Genomic DNA, 17685 nt, shown 5'->3' on the forward strand with positions numbered 1-17685 from the left:
ATCTCAATACCTGCTCGTCAGCCCCACCCGACAAGCCCCCAGACCACCAGGAGTCCGACACAGCGCCAGCCAAAGCCTCATCTTACAGAGAAGCCCCCTGTCCGGGGAGCAGAGCTCCCTCTGGGACCCCGTAGGGCTCAGTCTCCTCCACAAGAACTGTGAGAACATGTTCTGGCTTTGCTTGGGACCGTGTCCTGCACCAAGCGCTGCTGTTTCCTACAGGGACTCCCTTCAGTTTGAGGAGCTGTGAATTCTGAGGGGGCTGCTCTAACCCCCAACAGGTGGGATGGACACTGCTGGGGGATGTCTGGCCTGTCGGTCACAAGGAGGCTTCGGCCCTTGGGCCCAGTAGGCCGAGGCGATGAGGGGCTCTGGCCTTGTGCTTCCCCCAGGGAGGTCTGGCGCAGAAGCCACGTGTCCTTGGGCCGGTGTGGGGCCATAGGGGCAGCAGCCTGTGGGCTGAGCAGCAGAGCAGGGGCGACCCAAACATCAGCCTCGACTTCCCTTTCCCCTTCACCGGGGTGGGGGACCCGCCTGGGGATGTCCCTTAGCTAGCTGCCACTGCCGGCTCCTACCATCCCCCGATGGAGGCGAGGTCTGCTGCTTTCCAAGAATGTTTTCTGCAGTTAAACCATGGCCAGGCTGTCCCAGGACACGAGCTGGGCTGGCAGGAGTCCCATGGCATTAAGGGGCTGGGCTCCGTGCCCAGGGAGCTATCAACTTTTGCAGTGGCCTATTTCCAGGCGCAGGACAGGCCATGGCGGGGCAGAGGCAGCAGGAAGCCCGGGCCCACTTGCTGGGGCAGCTCTCAGCTAAAGGCTCTGACGCTGGGGCCGGGAGCCAGGCCGGAGGGCACGTGACGAGGTCAGTCTCCGGGAGAGCTTAGGAGCCTGTGGGGGACGGTGTCACCTCGGGGGGCTCTCTCCCTGCCACGCGGGGCTGCTGCAGCAAACACCAACAACTGCGTTTCTCACCCAGGGAAGAGAACCCCGGGCTTCTCTGGGAAATGGCCCCAGAGCCAGCCTTTCGGGAGCCATAGGCTTTGGGTCTCCGTGATGACCGCACATCTCAGCCAGCCCCAGGCCATATTCTGTATTTGGAGGCTTCTGGGCCCAATCCGCCCTCAGCTCCCCTCCCATCAGACCCGGGGCCTTAAAGGCCTTCAAGCCCAGGAGGCAGCAGCAGAGGGATGAGGGAGGAGGGGCCACTGCCTCAGGCTTCTCGCAGGCCGCTCTTCCCTCAGGGCCAGGGGACAGGGATGGGGACCGTGCATCTGGGAGCCGGCCACGTTCTCCCCTTGTTCACCAGGAATGGGGGCCCTGGCCCGAAGCTCCAGAGGCAGCTGTGCATCCCCCTGCAAACCTCCTGGGCTCAGCAGCCCGCCATCAAATTTTTATAGAAGCAGAAGATTAGACGTGGTCTCATAACCCTTGCGCGCTGACTGATGGAAAAGAACTGGGGGTGGGCAGGCAATTAGCAAAAGTACAGCTCTTTTCCCATTAATTATGAGCTGCCTCCCCTCCCCCACCAGGAGGCAGGGGAACCCCTTTCACAGCTGGGAGAGGAAGCAGCTCTGGAGAGCTGGGGGTCCGGGGAGGCCCCTTGTGAGAGGGGACTTGTGGCCATGCCTTCCTTGTGGCCCTGACTCAGTGGGTCAAAAAGAAGGTTTGTGGAGCACAGACCCCACGGCGAGAGCCACGGCAGCTGCCGCCAGACCCGCTCCGCCCCCTGCTGCCACGGGGCCTCGTCTCGCCAGACCCTCCGCCGGCGACAAGGAAGGAGCTCAGTGGCGGTAGCTGGGCCCACCAGGCACCCCCAACCTCGTCACACCAGTGGACCCCGTGGGGAGATTAGGCTGCGGACTCCCGTCCAGCCTCTGGCTGCTCCACAGATGTCTCAGGTTGGACAGACCGGCCACAACTCGGGGAGCAGAGCCCCCACCGCCCTGGGCTTGCCGTGGCCGGACGTCCCCTCCGGCTGCCTTGGGCGCTCACACTGGGAGGGGCGTCTGCCTGCGGGGAGCCGGGCTCGAAATCGCTGCCAACGATGGTTCGGGCCCTGCCGCGCCCCCTCCTCTGGAGGCCTCTCACAGGCAGGAGCTCGGCCCGACCGGCGTGAGCCCGTCAGCGCCTTGTTCACAGTCTGGGCCGGCTCAGGAGCAGGAGGCTCAGGAGCGAGGAGGCTGAGGAACACAGGCGGCCACAGACTCCGAGGGCTCCTCCGTCTGTGAGGGCCCAGGCCCGGCATGGGGGCTGTGGCTGACGGGGCCCCCCACCCGAGGGGCTGGCCGGGGAGGGCGTCGTGGAAGGGCAGAAGCAGCCAGCGACTTCCCAACTTCCCCGCATGGAGAGCGAGATGCGATGGTTCCCAGAGAGATGTGATGGTTCCCAGAGAGATGCCAAAGCCTCGGTCTGGCTCCCAGCAAACACCAGCTGTACCTGGGCCAGACGGAGTCCCTGAGGGGGCTGTGAAAGCCACCCGGAGCTCGGCCTGCTCAGGCAGGCAGGGGAGCCTGGGCCCGGGCGGCACACCGGGGACCCGTGAAGGGAAGCTCCATTACCTGCTGGCCTCCAGAAGAGGTCTGAGCCCCCCGCCAGCGACCGTCGCAAGCCCCCGTACCCGCCCCTTCCCCCCGGCAGCTCGTACCTTCGCCAGACCCTGAGGCTGCTGCCCCCAGCTCCTGAACCTCCCTTTCCGTCTGCGTTTCAGCATTTTGCAGCTGAGGTGCCAAAGTTTGGGTGCCCTGAGATGTCACTGAAGTGGTCGGGTGCCGGGGCTGAAGGCCGATGGCATTCATCAAGCCCATGTCCCTGTCCGTCCTCCACGTAGCTCTGCTGCTTCTGGACAGAGACAAACACAAGTCAGGCTCCCCCAGTCCTCGGCTCCCCAGGCTTTCCGAGCAGCGCCCAGGCCCCATTCTGAAAGAAGAGCGTTTCTGTGCCAGGGCTCGCCTGTCCGGGTGTCAGTTCCTTCCAGGCTGACCTGGGCCCAGCTGGCCCCCTGGGCCTGCCCTCCAGGCCTTCCTGGGTGGAGCGGACCCGGGAGAAGTTGGGCTGTGACCGGCCTGAGAGCCCAGGGTCACTCCAATTGGAGGCGGCATCTGAGGAGCCTATCGGTGAACAAGTGGAATAATTCAGTAATGAGACTGAAAAGCCCCAGCTCGGCGCCCTCTGATCAGACTGGAGGAACTCCGGGGAACAGAGGCCCCCAGACTTTGGCTGTCCTGGGGAACGAACAGGAAACTAGGCCTAGGCCATATGGGGCTCTCTCTCTCGCCCCTTTTCTCCAGGCGCCCTGGGGGTCCGCTGCTACAAGGCCTTGGTCCTGGGGGCGGAGGGAGATAAGCCCCATCCCAACTTCCCGGGCCAGCATCGAACTTGGTGTGTAACCTCCATCCTCTACTGAGCAGGAACTTAGGCAAAGCGAGTGACAGAACAACTATGAAGGATGCTGGGAGAACTGGGTCAATGGGCAAAGCATATGGACAGACATTTAGGTTGAAGAAATTAAAGCTGTCTATAGAAATATGAAAAAATACTCTAAAACACTTTGATTTAGAGAAATACAGATTAAAACAACTCACACCTCTCAGACTGGCAAAGGTGGCAGGAAAAGATAATGCAGAATGTTGGAGGGGATGTGGGAAAACTGGGACACTGACGCATTGTTGGTGGAATTGTGAATGGATCCAGCCATTCTGCAGGGCAATTTGGAACTATGCCCAAAGGGCTGTCATACTGCATACCCTTTGATCCAGCAGTCTCACTACTGGGTCTGTGTCCCCCAAAAAATCATAAAAGAAGGGAAATGCCCCCTCCCACGTGCAATGTTTGTAGGACCTCTTTTTGTGGCAAGAAAATGGAAACTGGGTGGATGCCCATCAACTGGGGAATGGTTGAACAAGCTGTGGCACATGAATGTAATGTTCTGTTAAGTTCTGTAAAAAATAATGAGCTGATTTCAGAAAGTCTGCAGAGACCTACATGAGCTGATGCTGAGGGAAGTGAACAGAACCAGGAGATCATTATATACAGTAACAGCGAGATGGTGGAACGATCAACGGTGATCGATTTAGGTCTTCTTACCATTGTGATGATCCAAGATCATTCCAAAAGACTTGGGAAGAAAAATGCCATCTGCACCCGAGAACGAGCTACAAAAACCGAACGCAGATGGAGGCTGACTGTTTTCACTTTTAAAAATTGTTTTCTTTCTTGTGATTTTTCCCCCTTTTATTCTTTCTTTGACATGACTCGTATGGAAATACAATTAAAATGGCTGAATGTGTATAATCTCTATCGGATTTGCTTGCTGCTTTGCGGGGAGGGAGGGAAGGAGGAAAAAAATCTTCCAAAAATGAATGCTGAAAATTAGCTTTATAAATGGGATCCATTTGGTCCCAGTAAATCTCTTCTTTTCAAATAAATTATTAAATTGTTCTCTAATCCATCCCACTTCAGTTTCTCCAGCATTACAGCTGGCCCCACTTATTCACTTATAACTGTTATTTTTATCTTTACTTTCTCTTCTTTTTTCCCATCTACCCTTTTATTTCTCTATTAAAACAAAAGAATGGACAACAAAAGTGAATAAAAAGAGAATGTTAGGAAAGAGAGGGAGAGACACAGAAAGAGAGGGAGGGAAAGAGAATAAGGGAGGGAGGGATGGAAAGAGGGAGAGAGAGACACACACACACCGTTCTAGCAGGCCGCTCTCCTCTTCCTCCCCAAACACTTACCCAGGCCGTTCACTGTTCCTGCTGTTGGAATGGACGGTGAAGACTGTCTCATTCAACTGGTCCCAGTAGTACTCAACACCAGAGTTTAAGGCCCTAAAAGGCAGAGGTGGCAGAGGAGAGGGTATTGAAGAGATTAGAGAGGGGACCAGGAGACCTTGGGCTCCCCAACCCATTCCCCATGGCTTTGCAGGCCTGGGCCTGGAAGAACTCATCTCTTCTCTTTCCTGGGGATGGAGAAAGAAAATGGAGAAGGAAGAATATAGAGTCTTGGGTTTTCTCCTTCACTCACATGCTCTTCCAGAGGGGAAGGCTGCAAGAGGGAGCCCCTGTGGCTCCGGATCTAGCCCACTTCCTCTTCTCCTGATGGATGCACGAGGGCAGAATGGTTTAGTGGAACGAGTGAGAGACAAGTCCCAGAGTTGGTACTCTATCCATAGGTGCCCACGGGTCAATCACTTAACCCCTCAGAGGCAAAGTCTCCTCATTTGTAACATGGGAATTATGCTTAAGCTCAAGGGTTCATGGGTTCAGATCTGAAAAGAACCTTAGGAGTGATTCATTCATTTCATCTCATCCCTCTCATTTTACAGACATGTTCGCCCCTTAATTGCATCCTCCACCTTTAGGAGGGTGAGATCATCATCAGCAGGTGATAGGCCGTGGGGAACCCTGGGAGGAGTGTGGGATCTCACTCCTGGACTGTTGCCCATGACCTGTCCAAGGAGACAGTCTTTCAATACGGTCTGTAAATCTGTAAATTCAGGGAGAAAGTTATTCCCAATTTCTCTGAAATTAAGGCCCAGAGAGAGGCAAGCAATTTGCTAGGACATGGAGTAAGAAATGGAGCCAGGATCTGGACAATGCTCCTCGTCTTCAAGAATCCAGGCTCCCAGGGTGGCCTGGAGGAAATCAATGCACAACCAGCCTTTGTAAGGCGCCTGCTGATGCGCCAGAGGCCGGGATGGGCCCAAGATGAAAATGTCCCTGCCCTCCAGGGGCTTGTGCTCCAGGAGAGGAGATCACAGTGCGTGTAGATGGAAAATAAGCAACAAAGCAACTTTGGTGGGGAGGTACTAGAGCCGCTGAAGGAGGAAGAGCCCAAGGAGGCGTGGAAAAGTCCGTCCCCAGGAACGGGGGACGGTCCCGGATAGGGATGGTCCAAAGCCAGCAGGGCTGCTCTGCCAGTCTGTGAGGGGAGGGGTGTAGGATAAGCCCCCCAGGGCAGGCTGGGACTTTCCACTTGCTTTTTGTCTGCCTGTGGGTATGGATTTATCCCTGCTGGACTCTCATCAAGCAGGTACACGGGCTTTTCTTCCTGTGTGTGTCCGGGGCCTACAGGGTAGGCCACTGGTCACCAGATGTCCTCTCTACCCTCAGAAACACGGTTCCCACCATGGTAAGACTTGCCCTTCTCTAGGAACAAAGCAATTTCCCAGGAAGCAAGCTCCCGTTTTCTGTGGCTGTTCTGAGTATACAAAGCCTTTTCCTCAGAATGACTGTGAGGCAGGGGATGCAAATTATCAGGAATCCCTAGGAAACTGAGGCTCAAGGGCAAAGTGATTTGCCCAGTGTAAGTGCTGAAGACAGGCCTCAAAGCCAGACTTCCCAGTGTCCCCAGACTTCCCAGTGTCCAGTCCCGGCCCACAGCACTGGCCATGAAGGTTAATGGGCTAAGTGAGGCTGGGAAGGAGGTCTGGAGACCCCCCGATGCAAGTCCTGGCCTGGGAAGATGGCTGACTGGGGTCTGCCCGGCGGGCGGAAGCAGGGGAAAGCTGAGGGCAGAGAGAAGCAGGTCCAGGGCAGAGAGGAGCGGACCTGGAGCAGAGAGGAGCGGGTCCAGAGAAGTGGGCCCAGAGCAGAGAGAACTGAGCCCAGGGCAGAGAGAAGCGGGCCTGGAGCAGAAATGTGGGCTGAGGAGGGATTTTGCTTCTGTCTGTAGAAGCTGTCTAAGAATGTCTCTGGGCTTGGGTCTGGCTTGAGTACGAGCCCTGTCTTCCCAAGGGAAAGAGTCAGAGCTCACAGGCCCACAGTGCGGCCTCCGAGCCGCCCTTCCTCCAAATCTGGGGAGACCCTGCACCCCCAGCACGGGGCCGAGAGCCGGAGCCAAGATCAGGGCGCTCTTTGGGCCAGATTCCTCTCCTTCAGGGAGCGGCGGTCTCTCTCCCACCTCCTCTCAGCACTAACGGAGACGACAGAGCCCGGGCCAGGAAAAGCAACAACAAGGGGGGCGAGGATGAGGGGAAGGGCAGAGGGAAGCAGCAGCTATGGCCGGGACCACTCTGAGCACGGAGCCCCTCCATCCCCCCCATCGCCAAGCCGAGCTGTGACCAGCGCCCTGAGAAGCCGGCCCCGGCTGCGTGAGAAGCCACTGAGAGCGGCTGCCGGAGCCCGATTTACAAACTTGTCAGGGTTTACTGACAGATGGCAACCCCGTGCAGGCGCCCGCCAGAACCCGCCTCGTGCTTCTCCACAGCCAAGGAGGTAGTGGCTGGAAACTGCCGCAGCAAACTGACAATGCAGCCGGGCCCCCCGACAAGGAGCCCTCCCCGGCTTGGGAAAGGTGCCGCCAAAAGGCCTGCTCCCCTCCCTGGCACCGGCTCCCCCTGACGGGCACCGAGTGACACGGGCTGCCAGAGCCCCATGGCGGCTCCCACCCGGCTCCGTGCGTCACTGGGCCCATCGGCTCTAGTCAGAGGGTCGGCCTGTGTGGGGAAGGAGGCCTGAGAACCCCTGGGGGGGAGGGGAAGCCGAGCCTCCTCTCACCGACAAACATCCCAGGGCAGCTTCGGTCCCGAGTGCGAGCGCGGTGCTCCCACCCTCCCTGACCCAAACTGCTCTCACAGGGACGAGGACAAAGAGGCCCTTTTGGCCGGACTTGCACCTCTCGCTACCCTGGAAACTCAGGCTTCCAACTCCTGGTTTCTAGAAGAATGACCGTTGTCTCCATCTTCCCTCCTCCCCGGGGTTTGGTGACCGAGCCGATATTTACAGAACGTTTTCAGACCCTTTTGAAAGATTAACAGACAAGAGAACGAGGCGGGCAGAATGAGTCCGTCCCGACTTGGGCTCTCCCAGAGCCCCTCGATCCAACACCAGGCGGGCGCCGAGGGCATCACCAGGAGACGGTCTGGACTGCCAGCCTGCCCTCAGCACCTGCCCTGGGAGACCTCCCCCCCCCGGGGCAGACGGCCCTCTGCCACCCGCACTGACCACGGCCTGTCTGACATGGCAAAGGGCCAAGGAACCAGGCTTATTGCCGGACCTCAGGAAGCCGTTAGTCCCCTTGCTCTTGTCTCTGTGACCCTCTGAACAAGCTTCCCCACATCCCGCCACGGCCGCACAGTCTGAATGAGGGAGGCCTGTGTCCCACGTCATGATGCTTTGGGGCAAGCCTGGGGCCCGTCTCTGCTAGAGCCTAAAACAACCCTGACCACGACCTGCGTGGGGTCTAGAGAAGCAATGCATTCTGGGAGCGGGGGAGCTTGACACAGATTACTTTTATGACGGATAACTCATTCTTCCAGTCTCCAGTCCAACAGTAGGACGGTTACAAGAGAGCTTAGTGCGATGTTTCAGGACGCAAGTTTGGTCCCAGAGCCTGGGACCCCGACTCTCACACTATTACTAGGGGGTCTCAGTTGCCTCCTCTATAAATTGCTTCTGGTTCCTTCCCCACTCTAGGTCTGAGATGGAGGAGTGTGGGAGCACTAGGGGACATTTCGGGGGGGGGGGGGGGGGGCAGGGCTCCTGGAGCCTTTACTCCCCAGCTGTAGGACATTTGGGGGGGGGGTTTCCTGGAGCTTTTACTCCCCAGGTGTAGGACATTTTGGGGGGGCTGGGGCTCCTAGAGCCTTTACTCCCCAGCCATAGGACATTTGGGGGCAGGCCTTCAATGCGGCTGGAGAAGTGGGCTAAGGCTGGGGCTTCCTTGAGGAACGGAGGTGGGAGCACTGCAGCACCTCGTTCAGCGTGTGGCCGCAGGATAAATCCTCCCACACGTCCAGCCCGACAACAACTGGGCCGTTCCCAGGCGGCCAGCACCGTGTCCTGTCTGTCCGCCCGGGTCTTCACGCTCAGAATGGCTGTTGGGTGAGGGCTGCTGGCAGGGCTGACAATGTTCCAAATGGGGGAGGGTGATGGGGGAGCACGGGAGAGGGCGCCTCTGCCCGGAGGGACGGGGACGAGAGGGGCCGGGCTGCCAGCCGGCGCGGTGGCCCATGGGGTGGTCTGGCCGTGAGCGGCTTTTCTGGTCCCGGGGGTCCCACGGTTTGTGTGGCTTGTCCACTTGACCCCCCCATCTCCTGACAGGTCTCACTTGGTGATTCCTTCCCCTGGGGGCCCCGGCCTAGGCCCAGCCCGCAGGCCGGGCTGTGCTCCCTCTGGAGAGACGGGCTCTCTGAGGCTCCCAAGGAACCGCCGCTGATCTGACGGGCCCAGGCCGAGCGGACCGACGCCGTCCCCCCAGGTGGAGACTAAGCCGCTGGGGACAGAACTAAGGGAGGCCCGCCGTGGGGACGGAAAGCAGGCTGAGGCCGGTCCCCACTCTGAGAGGGGTGCGTAGGTTAGTGGCCGCCTGCTGGCTACAGGTCTCGCCCTGGGGGGGGGGGGGGGGGGCCCCGCGGGGCCCGGGCCCCGCCCGGGGGGGGGGGGGGGGGGGCCCAGAGAGCATCCTGAGAAAACAGGGCTGGGGCTGGGACTCGGGCAGCCGCTCGTGAAGAGGCAACGCACCGAGCACCGAGTGTCCCCTCTATTTTCTCTCCTCAGTCTGGGCCAGACGTGAAAAATGGGCTCAAGCCACGTGGAGTGGCCCCTGATCCCTTCTGTCTCTCCCACGGCCGGCCCAGACACCGACTGCCCGACAGGAGAACGACGGCTGCGGGACAGGAGTTCCTAGGCTTGTCTCGACATCACTGGCTTCCCTTGGAGCCCTCAGATATGGCTCTTGACCCACTTCTCTGGGAGGGGTCCAGGGCAGAAACAAGCCTAGGAAGTCTCGGTGGAGGGAGGCCCCACCCTGGGGACTCTGACCTGCCGGCATCACTGCGCTTCTCACACATAAAATGGGCACCTCTGATCCTCCTACAGGCACAAAGGCCAACAATGGGGCAAGGGGGTATTGAGGGCTCGGACCTTCTGGCTGCCAGCGTCCGCCAGCCCAGCTCACGAGACAGGAGCCCCAGCTCTCCCTGGGAGGGAGGCCCATTGCTGGGCCATTTCCAAGCCGAACGAGCCCCCTGGGAGCTGGGGCAGAGCCAATGCCTTCCCTGGGGGGCTCGGGGATGGATGGGTGGGGGAGGGACGAGGCTAGGGAGCCCACAGGGAGACACGAGGGGCCAGAGGAACTTTCTGTGCTCACTGAATTGTTCATGACTCGCCCAAAACGCGTTGGGCCGGGGCTTCGGAGAGAAATCTGTGTCAGTGACAGGGCCAGGCTGTGAAGGGGTGGGGGCTGAGGGGGGCAGGGCTGGTGAGACCCTCCCTCCCCCCCGAATCCAGCTGTGGCAAGAGTGTGACATCCGAGCCCCTAGAGCCCCAAGAGTCTGAACAAGATCCTAAACAGCCCCAAACTCTGATGACGAGACAGTTTCCCATTTTCCCCAACGAGTTTTCTAGTGTCGAGCAGCAAGCAGCCTAATAGCCCAGGTCCTGGGGGAGTAGCAGGAGGAGGCAGACATGTTCACACGCCTGGAAGCAAGATGTGTTTCAGGAAAGCCTGATCCCAGCCGACGCTCGGGAAGGGAGATGGGGGCAGGGAGGATAGGGACGGAAACGTGACAGGTCTGCAGCCTGGGCCGGCCGGATGGGCCGAGAGAGCAAGACAGCACAAGAGCCAAGGGGTCCCCAAGGGGCTCCCAAGAAGTGCCTCCAAGGGGAGGAGACGTTCCTCCCCTTCTGAAGCCTCAGTCCACTCGATGCTAAGATCTAGATACATCTCACAAGCTAAGATCGATTCAGCAAAAATTTATTAAACACCTACCAGGTGCAGAGTCACTGTGCTTGGCGATGAGGGAGGTACAAAGTTCGAGTGAGGCAGGGTCCCTGCCCTCATGGAGCTCACAGTCTGGTAGGAGGAGGCGACAGCCCCCCCACCCCTCGCCCCCAGAGTTAACCAGAAACAAACCCGTGACAAGTGGGTCAGAACAATGTGCTCTGAGACAAAGAGACGTCCTGGGGGTTGAGAGCTACGGCTAGAGGGGAGAGTCAGAGCTTCCACAAGGACCAGTGGGGAGCCCGGGGAGCCCGGGGCTCCCTCTCCTCCCCCTGCTGGCCTCCCTCAGCTAAAAGGTCTTATCCAGAACGCCCAGAATCAGGACAGAAAGGATGTGGTCCCTGTTCCATCCCACATGCAGGGCCCTGCTCAGCCCACCTGCCTGTCTGCTCACCCACCGCTGCGCCGGGAAGGGGGAAGGGGGGGGTGGTCCGCACCCCCAACAAGGCCGAACAGCTTCCTACACTGCGACTGAATCTTAAGGTGAGAGGGCTTCGGGATGGGTTGGCAACAGAAGCGGCAGAGGCCGGGTGAGGGCCGGCTGCGTCCTCCCCAGCAGCTGGCTCCTCCTTTACTGGCTCCCTCAGGTGAATCTGACTGAGGCCGGGGCTAACTCTGAGGGGGGAGCCCCTGGATGTGTCCTGACCACTGTGCCCTATGAAAAACCTAGGAAACGGGGAGGAGCGAAGGGATGACCAGGGTTTGGGAGGACCGCTTTGGCTCTCTCCCCCTGATAACAATGGAAGGGGCTTCCAATGGCCTTTTTCTCTCTGCCTTCATGCCACTGAACCGCAGCCTTAAGGCAGAAAGAAAACCAGACCCGAAGCAGGCCGGAGCGGCCGGTCTGGGGTCTGGCTCGCAGTCACAGCGAAGGCCCCGACGATAACCTAAGACTGCCTGCTGAAGTCTGACAGAGGCCGAACGTCGGTAAGAGGAGTCGGGGCTTCTGTCTAGCGGGCACGTCCGTGGTCCCTAGGGACGGAGAGGCCCCCAAACCCAGGCCAACAGAAACCGCTGTCGGCTCATGAAGACACAAGAGCAGCGCGAGCCGGGGGCCAACAGGGAGCTGGGGCTGAATTCTGGCTCCAACACTTACTAGCTGTTTGATCCTGGGCAAATCACTCAATCTCTCTGAGCCTCAGTTTTCTGTAAGACACAAGGTTCCTCACCTGTAAAAAGGGGCCGGGGCTGCGTGGGACAGTGGGGTGGAGAGGCGGAACGTCCCGAGGAGCCCCTGACCCTGGGCTCGGCTCCGGAGAGCCCAGGTGACCCTCGGGGACACAGCCTACCTTCACCTTGCAAGGACAACATCCTGGCCCAGGGCTGTCGCCCTCCTTGTGTCCTCCCGGACCGCCCCGGCCACCCCCGCCCATCCCGAGGCCACTCACTCTGGTCGGCAGATCACCAGGTCTCCTTTGTTGGTGCCGTAGGCCAGGCCCAGGCCCGGTTCGGGTAGCCAGCGGGCAGAGTTGATGCTGACATGTCTCCGCTGGTCAGCCGGCATGGGGTAGAGAACGTTGAAAACTCTCTAGGGGAGAAAAAGGGAAAGAACAAGGAGGGGGAAAAACAACTCGTTACTAAGATCAGCCAAGTGCAGAGACAACACACGCTCACCACCAGGAACCTGCCTGACCCCCCTCGCTCCAGGCCAGATGGGGGGGCGGGGACAGAGCAGTCTCGTCTGCGGCAAGGGGGGAAGCCCCAGGGAGGCAGAGCCAAGGACACTCGCTCGGCCTGGTCCACGGGCTTCTTCATCTGCTTTTACTAGTTGTGACCTTTGCCCTCCCCGAACTCAGCCCAGTAACCGGGGCTCTGGAAGGGTCACTTAGGACTCCGGGCCTGCGGCTGCCACAGACTTCCCTTTGACTTGACCGACCAGCGGCTCCAATCAGGGCTGGTAGCCCCAGTTACTATGGAGACCGCAGCATTCTCACAGCAATGGGGAGCTGGAGATGATAAGGGGGCGGGAGGGGGTGATCACACCGGAGAACATTCTTAATTCACCTAATTAAAAGCAATGTTAAAATTGCTATTGTTAACGAGACCTAAAAGGTACAGTCAGATGTGGGGAGAGGGGCAGGGGAATCTCTCACATGCGGAGAAGATGTATCTAGCTTATATAAATCACCATGGAACAGACAGTTTTCCTCGGTATTAAGACAAGACATTCTCCTTTGCATAAACTGTCTGCCCCCAAGCTAATGTGCTTCTGCTCTGGGCACTCCAGAGAGATCTAAAAAATGAGCTGGAGTGGGAGTTTTAACAACTCAACCTGCCTGGTCGGCCCGGAGCATCTTCCGAAAGGGCAGTGGAAAGGGAGCGAAGCCGAGGGGAAAGAGCATGGAGAAGAGTCTGGAAACCCGAGTTAGTGCCGAGCTAAGTGACAAGCTGGCCGGGCCACGAGTCTCCCCATCTCCAAGCTTCGTCATCTGTAAGACGGGGGTAACATCACCCCTCTGCCCGACGGCTGAGAGGGATTCACTAGGTACGGTCAAGGTGCTACGGCAACAACCGCTGCTCAATCTAAGGATTACAGGGCCAGAGTTAGAGAGGATTTGGGCATCCCGGGGGCCAAGTCGCCCTGAGAGCACCAGGAGAGGAAGGAGGGATGCTCTTTCATTGGGCAGCCAGCTGGTGGGATGGCTGGCCTCTGGCCTCTGCATCATGGCTCTCCCGATTCTCCTGCGACGTGCCCCCAGAAGCCATCTGGGCTCACTCGCTAGCACTCCATGCCCTCCGCCGGCTCTGGGCACCCTTACCTATGTCCACGTGGCCCCTCCGACAGAGAAGGAGCTCCTTAAGCTGTTTCAGACTTCTCCTGGGATTTGGTCTCTAACAACTAGCCTAGGACCTGGCACCCAATACTTAATTCCTTCCAAATGAATGATCCCCGGAACTAGGAAGGAAGCAGGGGTATTACCCTATAAACAAACCACTCAACTGAGGAGACCATCTCTTGGAGCAAAGTTTATCTTTCCCCGGGGGAAAGCAAGTGATGGGCTTCCTGTAAACACACAGAAAGAAAAGGCAATCTTCCTTCCCCAGGACTTTATGCCAGAGAAGGCAAAGCTAAGGACAAGAAATTGTCTTTTTATCGTCCGTGACCACATAAAGATTAATAAGCAAACGTCTCTTTGCTTGTGGCAGAGACCTTGCTTTGGGAACAAAGTCCCCCAGGGAACAATATGGCTGAGGCAGAAAGCAGCCCCCTCCTAGCAAAGGAGGCCACTGAAAGGCTGGAAACAAGTAATTAATGGTGGGGACCCCGGAACCGCACAGCACATGATTTCCCAGTCTCCCTGGCCACCAAGTAACAAATGGAGGCATTGATTTGTTCCCCTTCTGACAGCAGTCCTGAAACAGCAGCACAGGGAATGCGTCCATCACCTCCAGAGTTTGGGGATTAAGGGAAATCCTGTTTTGTGGCAGAAATCCAGGAAATGCTTGTGGAGATCAGCTGCCTCAGGGAACCTTCCCTGATAAGGGTCCATTCCTTAATCAGGCTCTCATCCAGAGGCAGGCAGGGGGAGCTCAGGGCAAGGGTCAGTACATACCATCTATTCATGTCCATTTAGTTAGAAATAGCTCTTTTAGCCAATTGTGTCTTCAGGAAAAAAGGCACTGAAACCAGCCCAGGAAAGATGAGGCTATTCTGTTTAGTTTTTTTTTTTTTTTTTTTTTTAAAGCGTCCCAGCAACTGCTTTCACTGACTTCTTCAGGTATCCCCATCGCTGTTTTAATATGCGTGCTTTCCTATGCATGTAGAGGTCAGGTGACTCTTCAAAGCCAATTTTATTCCCCCCAGTTTACTAACTAGACGTAAAGATTCCCAAAGCCTCGGCCTTCCCAAATCCATGAGAGTTTGGCCAAGAAACACTAAGCTTCCAATGGCCCAGGCCAAAGCCCAAGACTGGTGAGCTGATGGGTAATCTTTGACCTTCCCTAAAAGCCAGGGAAAACGCAGAGAAAGCGGAGGTGCTTGTAGAAATGACACAATTTTAAATGAGGGTACCCCACATACAGCTCAACTGATCAGCACATTACAACCATGGCTGCAAATGAAGTTGTCTCTATATCATAGTGACAATAGTGGTCTCTCTCCCTCTCTTTTGTGTGTAAAAAACAATTCATTTCTACGTTTTACTATCATATTCATTTCTGAGTGTCTTTCCTCCACTGAGTCATCCCCTGTAACAAAGATTCAAAGAGAGGGACCAGCCAAACAATATGTCCACTCTTTGACAGGGCGGGTGATATCCTGCACCCCTAGGTGCCCCCAACACCTCTTTTCAGAAACGTTGTGGATTCAACCCAGAGAAACAGTATTTCATCTCCATCTCAGTGGCATTAGATCACACGATCAAGGTTAAAAATCTTTAATGGGGCTAGATATGGATTACCAATCGACTAAGCAAAGTCTAGAACATCATGGCTTCACTGAACTTAAACTCCAGCTCATAATGCAAATTATTCTCAGTTTGGGGGTCTAATATCTCTGGAGGGAAATTAGAGCTCAATACACAGGAAGGATGGGTTCTTTTTCCTTCCTTTTCTAGAGTCAGGGCAGCATTCAGTGTGCCAACAAATTATCTACAGCTAGAAAGGTGCAGGAGAGAAGACAACGAGCTCTTCACCTCTGGGATGCAAGGCCAATTCCTGTACTTATGGTTCCCAGCCCCAACCCTATCTCCCAACTCTAACCAAGAGCTACGAGGATACAAAGGAAAACATTTCCCAGATCAAAGATCCAGGAGCCCTGTTTCTTGTTCAAAGATGGATAAGAGCGGCAGTCAGCCAGTATGGCACAGTGGGAGACCTTCCTTTCCTTCCTTTTAAAATGCAATAGGAAAAAAAGGTATTGCTCCCCTCAAATAAGAAGCGTTCTTTCGTGTAGCAGGCCAATGAATCTCAGGCCATTACCCTGACTTAGCCCAGAGACAAACTGTGCACCTCACGGGAATCTGTAAGGCTGGAGTCCCTTGGTGAGAGCAAATGGCAAAAAAGCAGTGGACTCCACTCTCCCACATTAATTAGCAGCTAGAACCATCCTGTGGTCCTAAGGAGAAGGATACTCCCATAACCCAAAGCTGCAACAGGGAATGCTTTCTGAACACCAGGAGTCATGAGAACTGATGAACTCCAGAGGAATCCATTTGAACAGGGAGAGGATGCGCTGAGAGGGGAGGAAAAAACAAATCAATGAGGGCTGGATGCTAAGAGACAGCCGACCTTTTCGTCTGAAACGGATGGCTGCCTCTCATCACAGATGGTGAGGATGAGCGCAGCCTGAAGATGGGAGAGAACGTGCTTCTGCTGACAGGAGGCCAACGGATGGAAGCACCCGACTTCACAGGGTCGGTGCTGACCTCTTCCCTCGCTCCACTGTCCCACATTCGGCTCTTGTTTTGGCTCGATGTTGGAGTAGCCAGAGTCCTGGGGCCGGGAACGAACATGGGGTATGTTCAGGCACCGGGGATGAAAATGGCCTTGTCTCTGGCCAGTTTATTTGGTAAGGGTTCCCGGCCTGTCTGAAGCTCATGGCTCCTGATCCTCTGTGGAGTTCTCGTTCTTGTTAAGAGGTGTTCCCGTAGCTGCTAGCTGCTGACTCGCTCAGATTCCTGAGTAGTTATTGATTTTCTAATCCCTAAGAGAGAACGGGTCCTTTGAAAATCACCAAGTTCCCTTAATGATACCCAGGAGCGAACAACCTGCAAGACGTGACAGGCCCTGCCCAGTTTGCACTGAAGCGGGTCCATGTTCAACAAGCATCCAGATTCTCTGGCCTAAACTCCCCGTCTTTCAGAATGCTCGATGCCTCAATCCCGCCGTCCAAACTAGAGCTTCCAGGAGAGACAGCCAGGCGCACATTCAGTCTTCGTGCAATTTTCCTTCCCCTGCCAATGCTGAGATGCTGCCGGGTCAAAGTAATTCTTAAAGCCACCTCTTTGGTTTGTTCAGACCTGCAGACTGATGGCTTTCTTATCTGTTATTTCAAGAGATCTCAGGAGAACTGATCACGGTCTTAGGTCTGTATCTACACAACTTCCATTCTTATCTCCCTTCAGCTTTCCCAAGACTTAATTGGTTTGGAACCCAGTATACGGATTAACTGAGGGATAGACTTTATTTAAAATCTGTCTCCTTGAAATAAAACAGAGTCAAGTCTTCTGTCCTAGATCTCAAAGCACTCGACAAGATCAGCTATCTTGGCGAATCGGATAGAATAAAGTGACTAGGATCTTGTGACCAACCAGTCAGCTCTCACCTACATTCTTACACGCACTCACTTCTGTCTTTCAGAATTCTCTCCTTTTATGCTTAGCTGAAGTTTAGAACCTTTGTGCCTTCCTCAAATAATCCTTCACTTGACAAGAACGACTGGAAAAATAGAATGCAGCTTGGCCTTCCACCCCTGGAGTACTTCTCACACTGGAAGTACCTTCTCCTCTTCCTGAGGTTTCACTTTCCTATTGGCCATTTTCTCCCAGATGGGCCCAGGTCAGTCATATATCTTCATTCCTCTCTAGGCCGCACTGCTTATTCATCTTTATCATCTCCCCACCTCCTCTACCCAAGTCTCTCCCTTTTCAACTCCCGTTGATGTTATTTTCTTTATTAAAATCTAAGTTCCTTGAGGGCAGGAACTATCTTACTTTTTATTTGTATCTATATTCTGGGGCTAACTATGGCACCTCACACACATGAAGCAACTTCATGCAAAATCTCAAAGAAAAATACGAACTGATCATAGGCCTCCAAAATAATTCTTGGAAGAGCTCACAATTAAAAAATAAATAAAAAAGTGAGAAGAAAATTGGGAAAAGGGAGTGATGCAAGAAAATCAAGAAGAGCCAATAGCTTGGTAAAAGAGGCATAAAAATGCCCTGAAAAGAAGAAATAAAAAGTAGAATTGATCAAGGGAAAAACAGGTACAAAAGCTTGCCAGAGGAAAAAGATG

The 17685-nt window shown here is 55.8% G+C and overlaps 1 protein-coding gene across 9 annotated transcripts in view; it reads right to left on the minus strand.

Annotated features, from left to right (window-relative positions):
* The window catches only part of AMBRA1 (autophagy and beclin 1 regulator 1), a 168514-nt gene that overhangs the window by 1670 nt on the left and 149159 nt on the right, over window positions 1-17685 (minus strand). For 8 of the 9 annotated variants that reach the window (XM_031943017.1, XM_031943015.1, XM_031943016.1 and 5 more), the window contains 3 exons: window positions 12116-12255; window positions 4739-4831; window positions 2647-2840 (listed from right to left, as the gene is read on the minus strand). In XM_031943017.1, coding sequence (XP_031798877.1) covers window positions 2647-2840; window positions 4739-4831; window positions 12116-12255 — 427 coding nt within the window. The remainder of the gene's footprint in view (window positions 1-2646; window positions 2841-4738; window positions 4832-12115; window positions 12256-17685) is intronic. The other variant, XM_031943019.1, reaches the window with a different exon arrangement.

This window comes from Sarcophilus harrisii, chromosome 6 (genome assembly GCF_902635505.1).
Source record: "Sarcophilus harrisii chromosome 6, mSarHar1.11, whole genome shotgun sequence".
Classification (NCBI taxonomy): domain Eukaryota; kingdom Metazoa; phylum Chordata; class Mammalia; order Dasyuromorphia; family Dasyuridae; genus Sarcophilus; species Sarcophilus harrisii.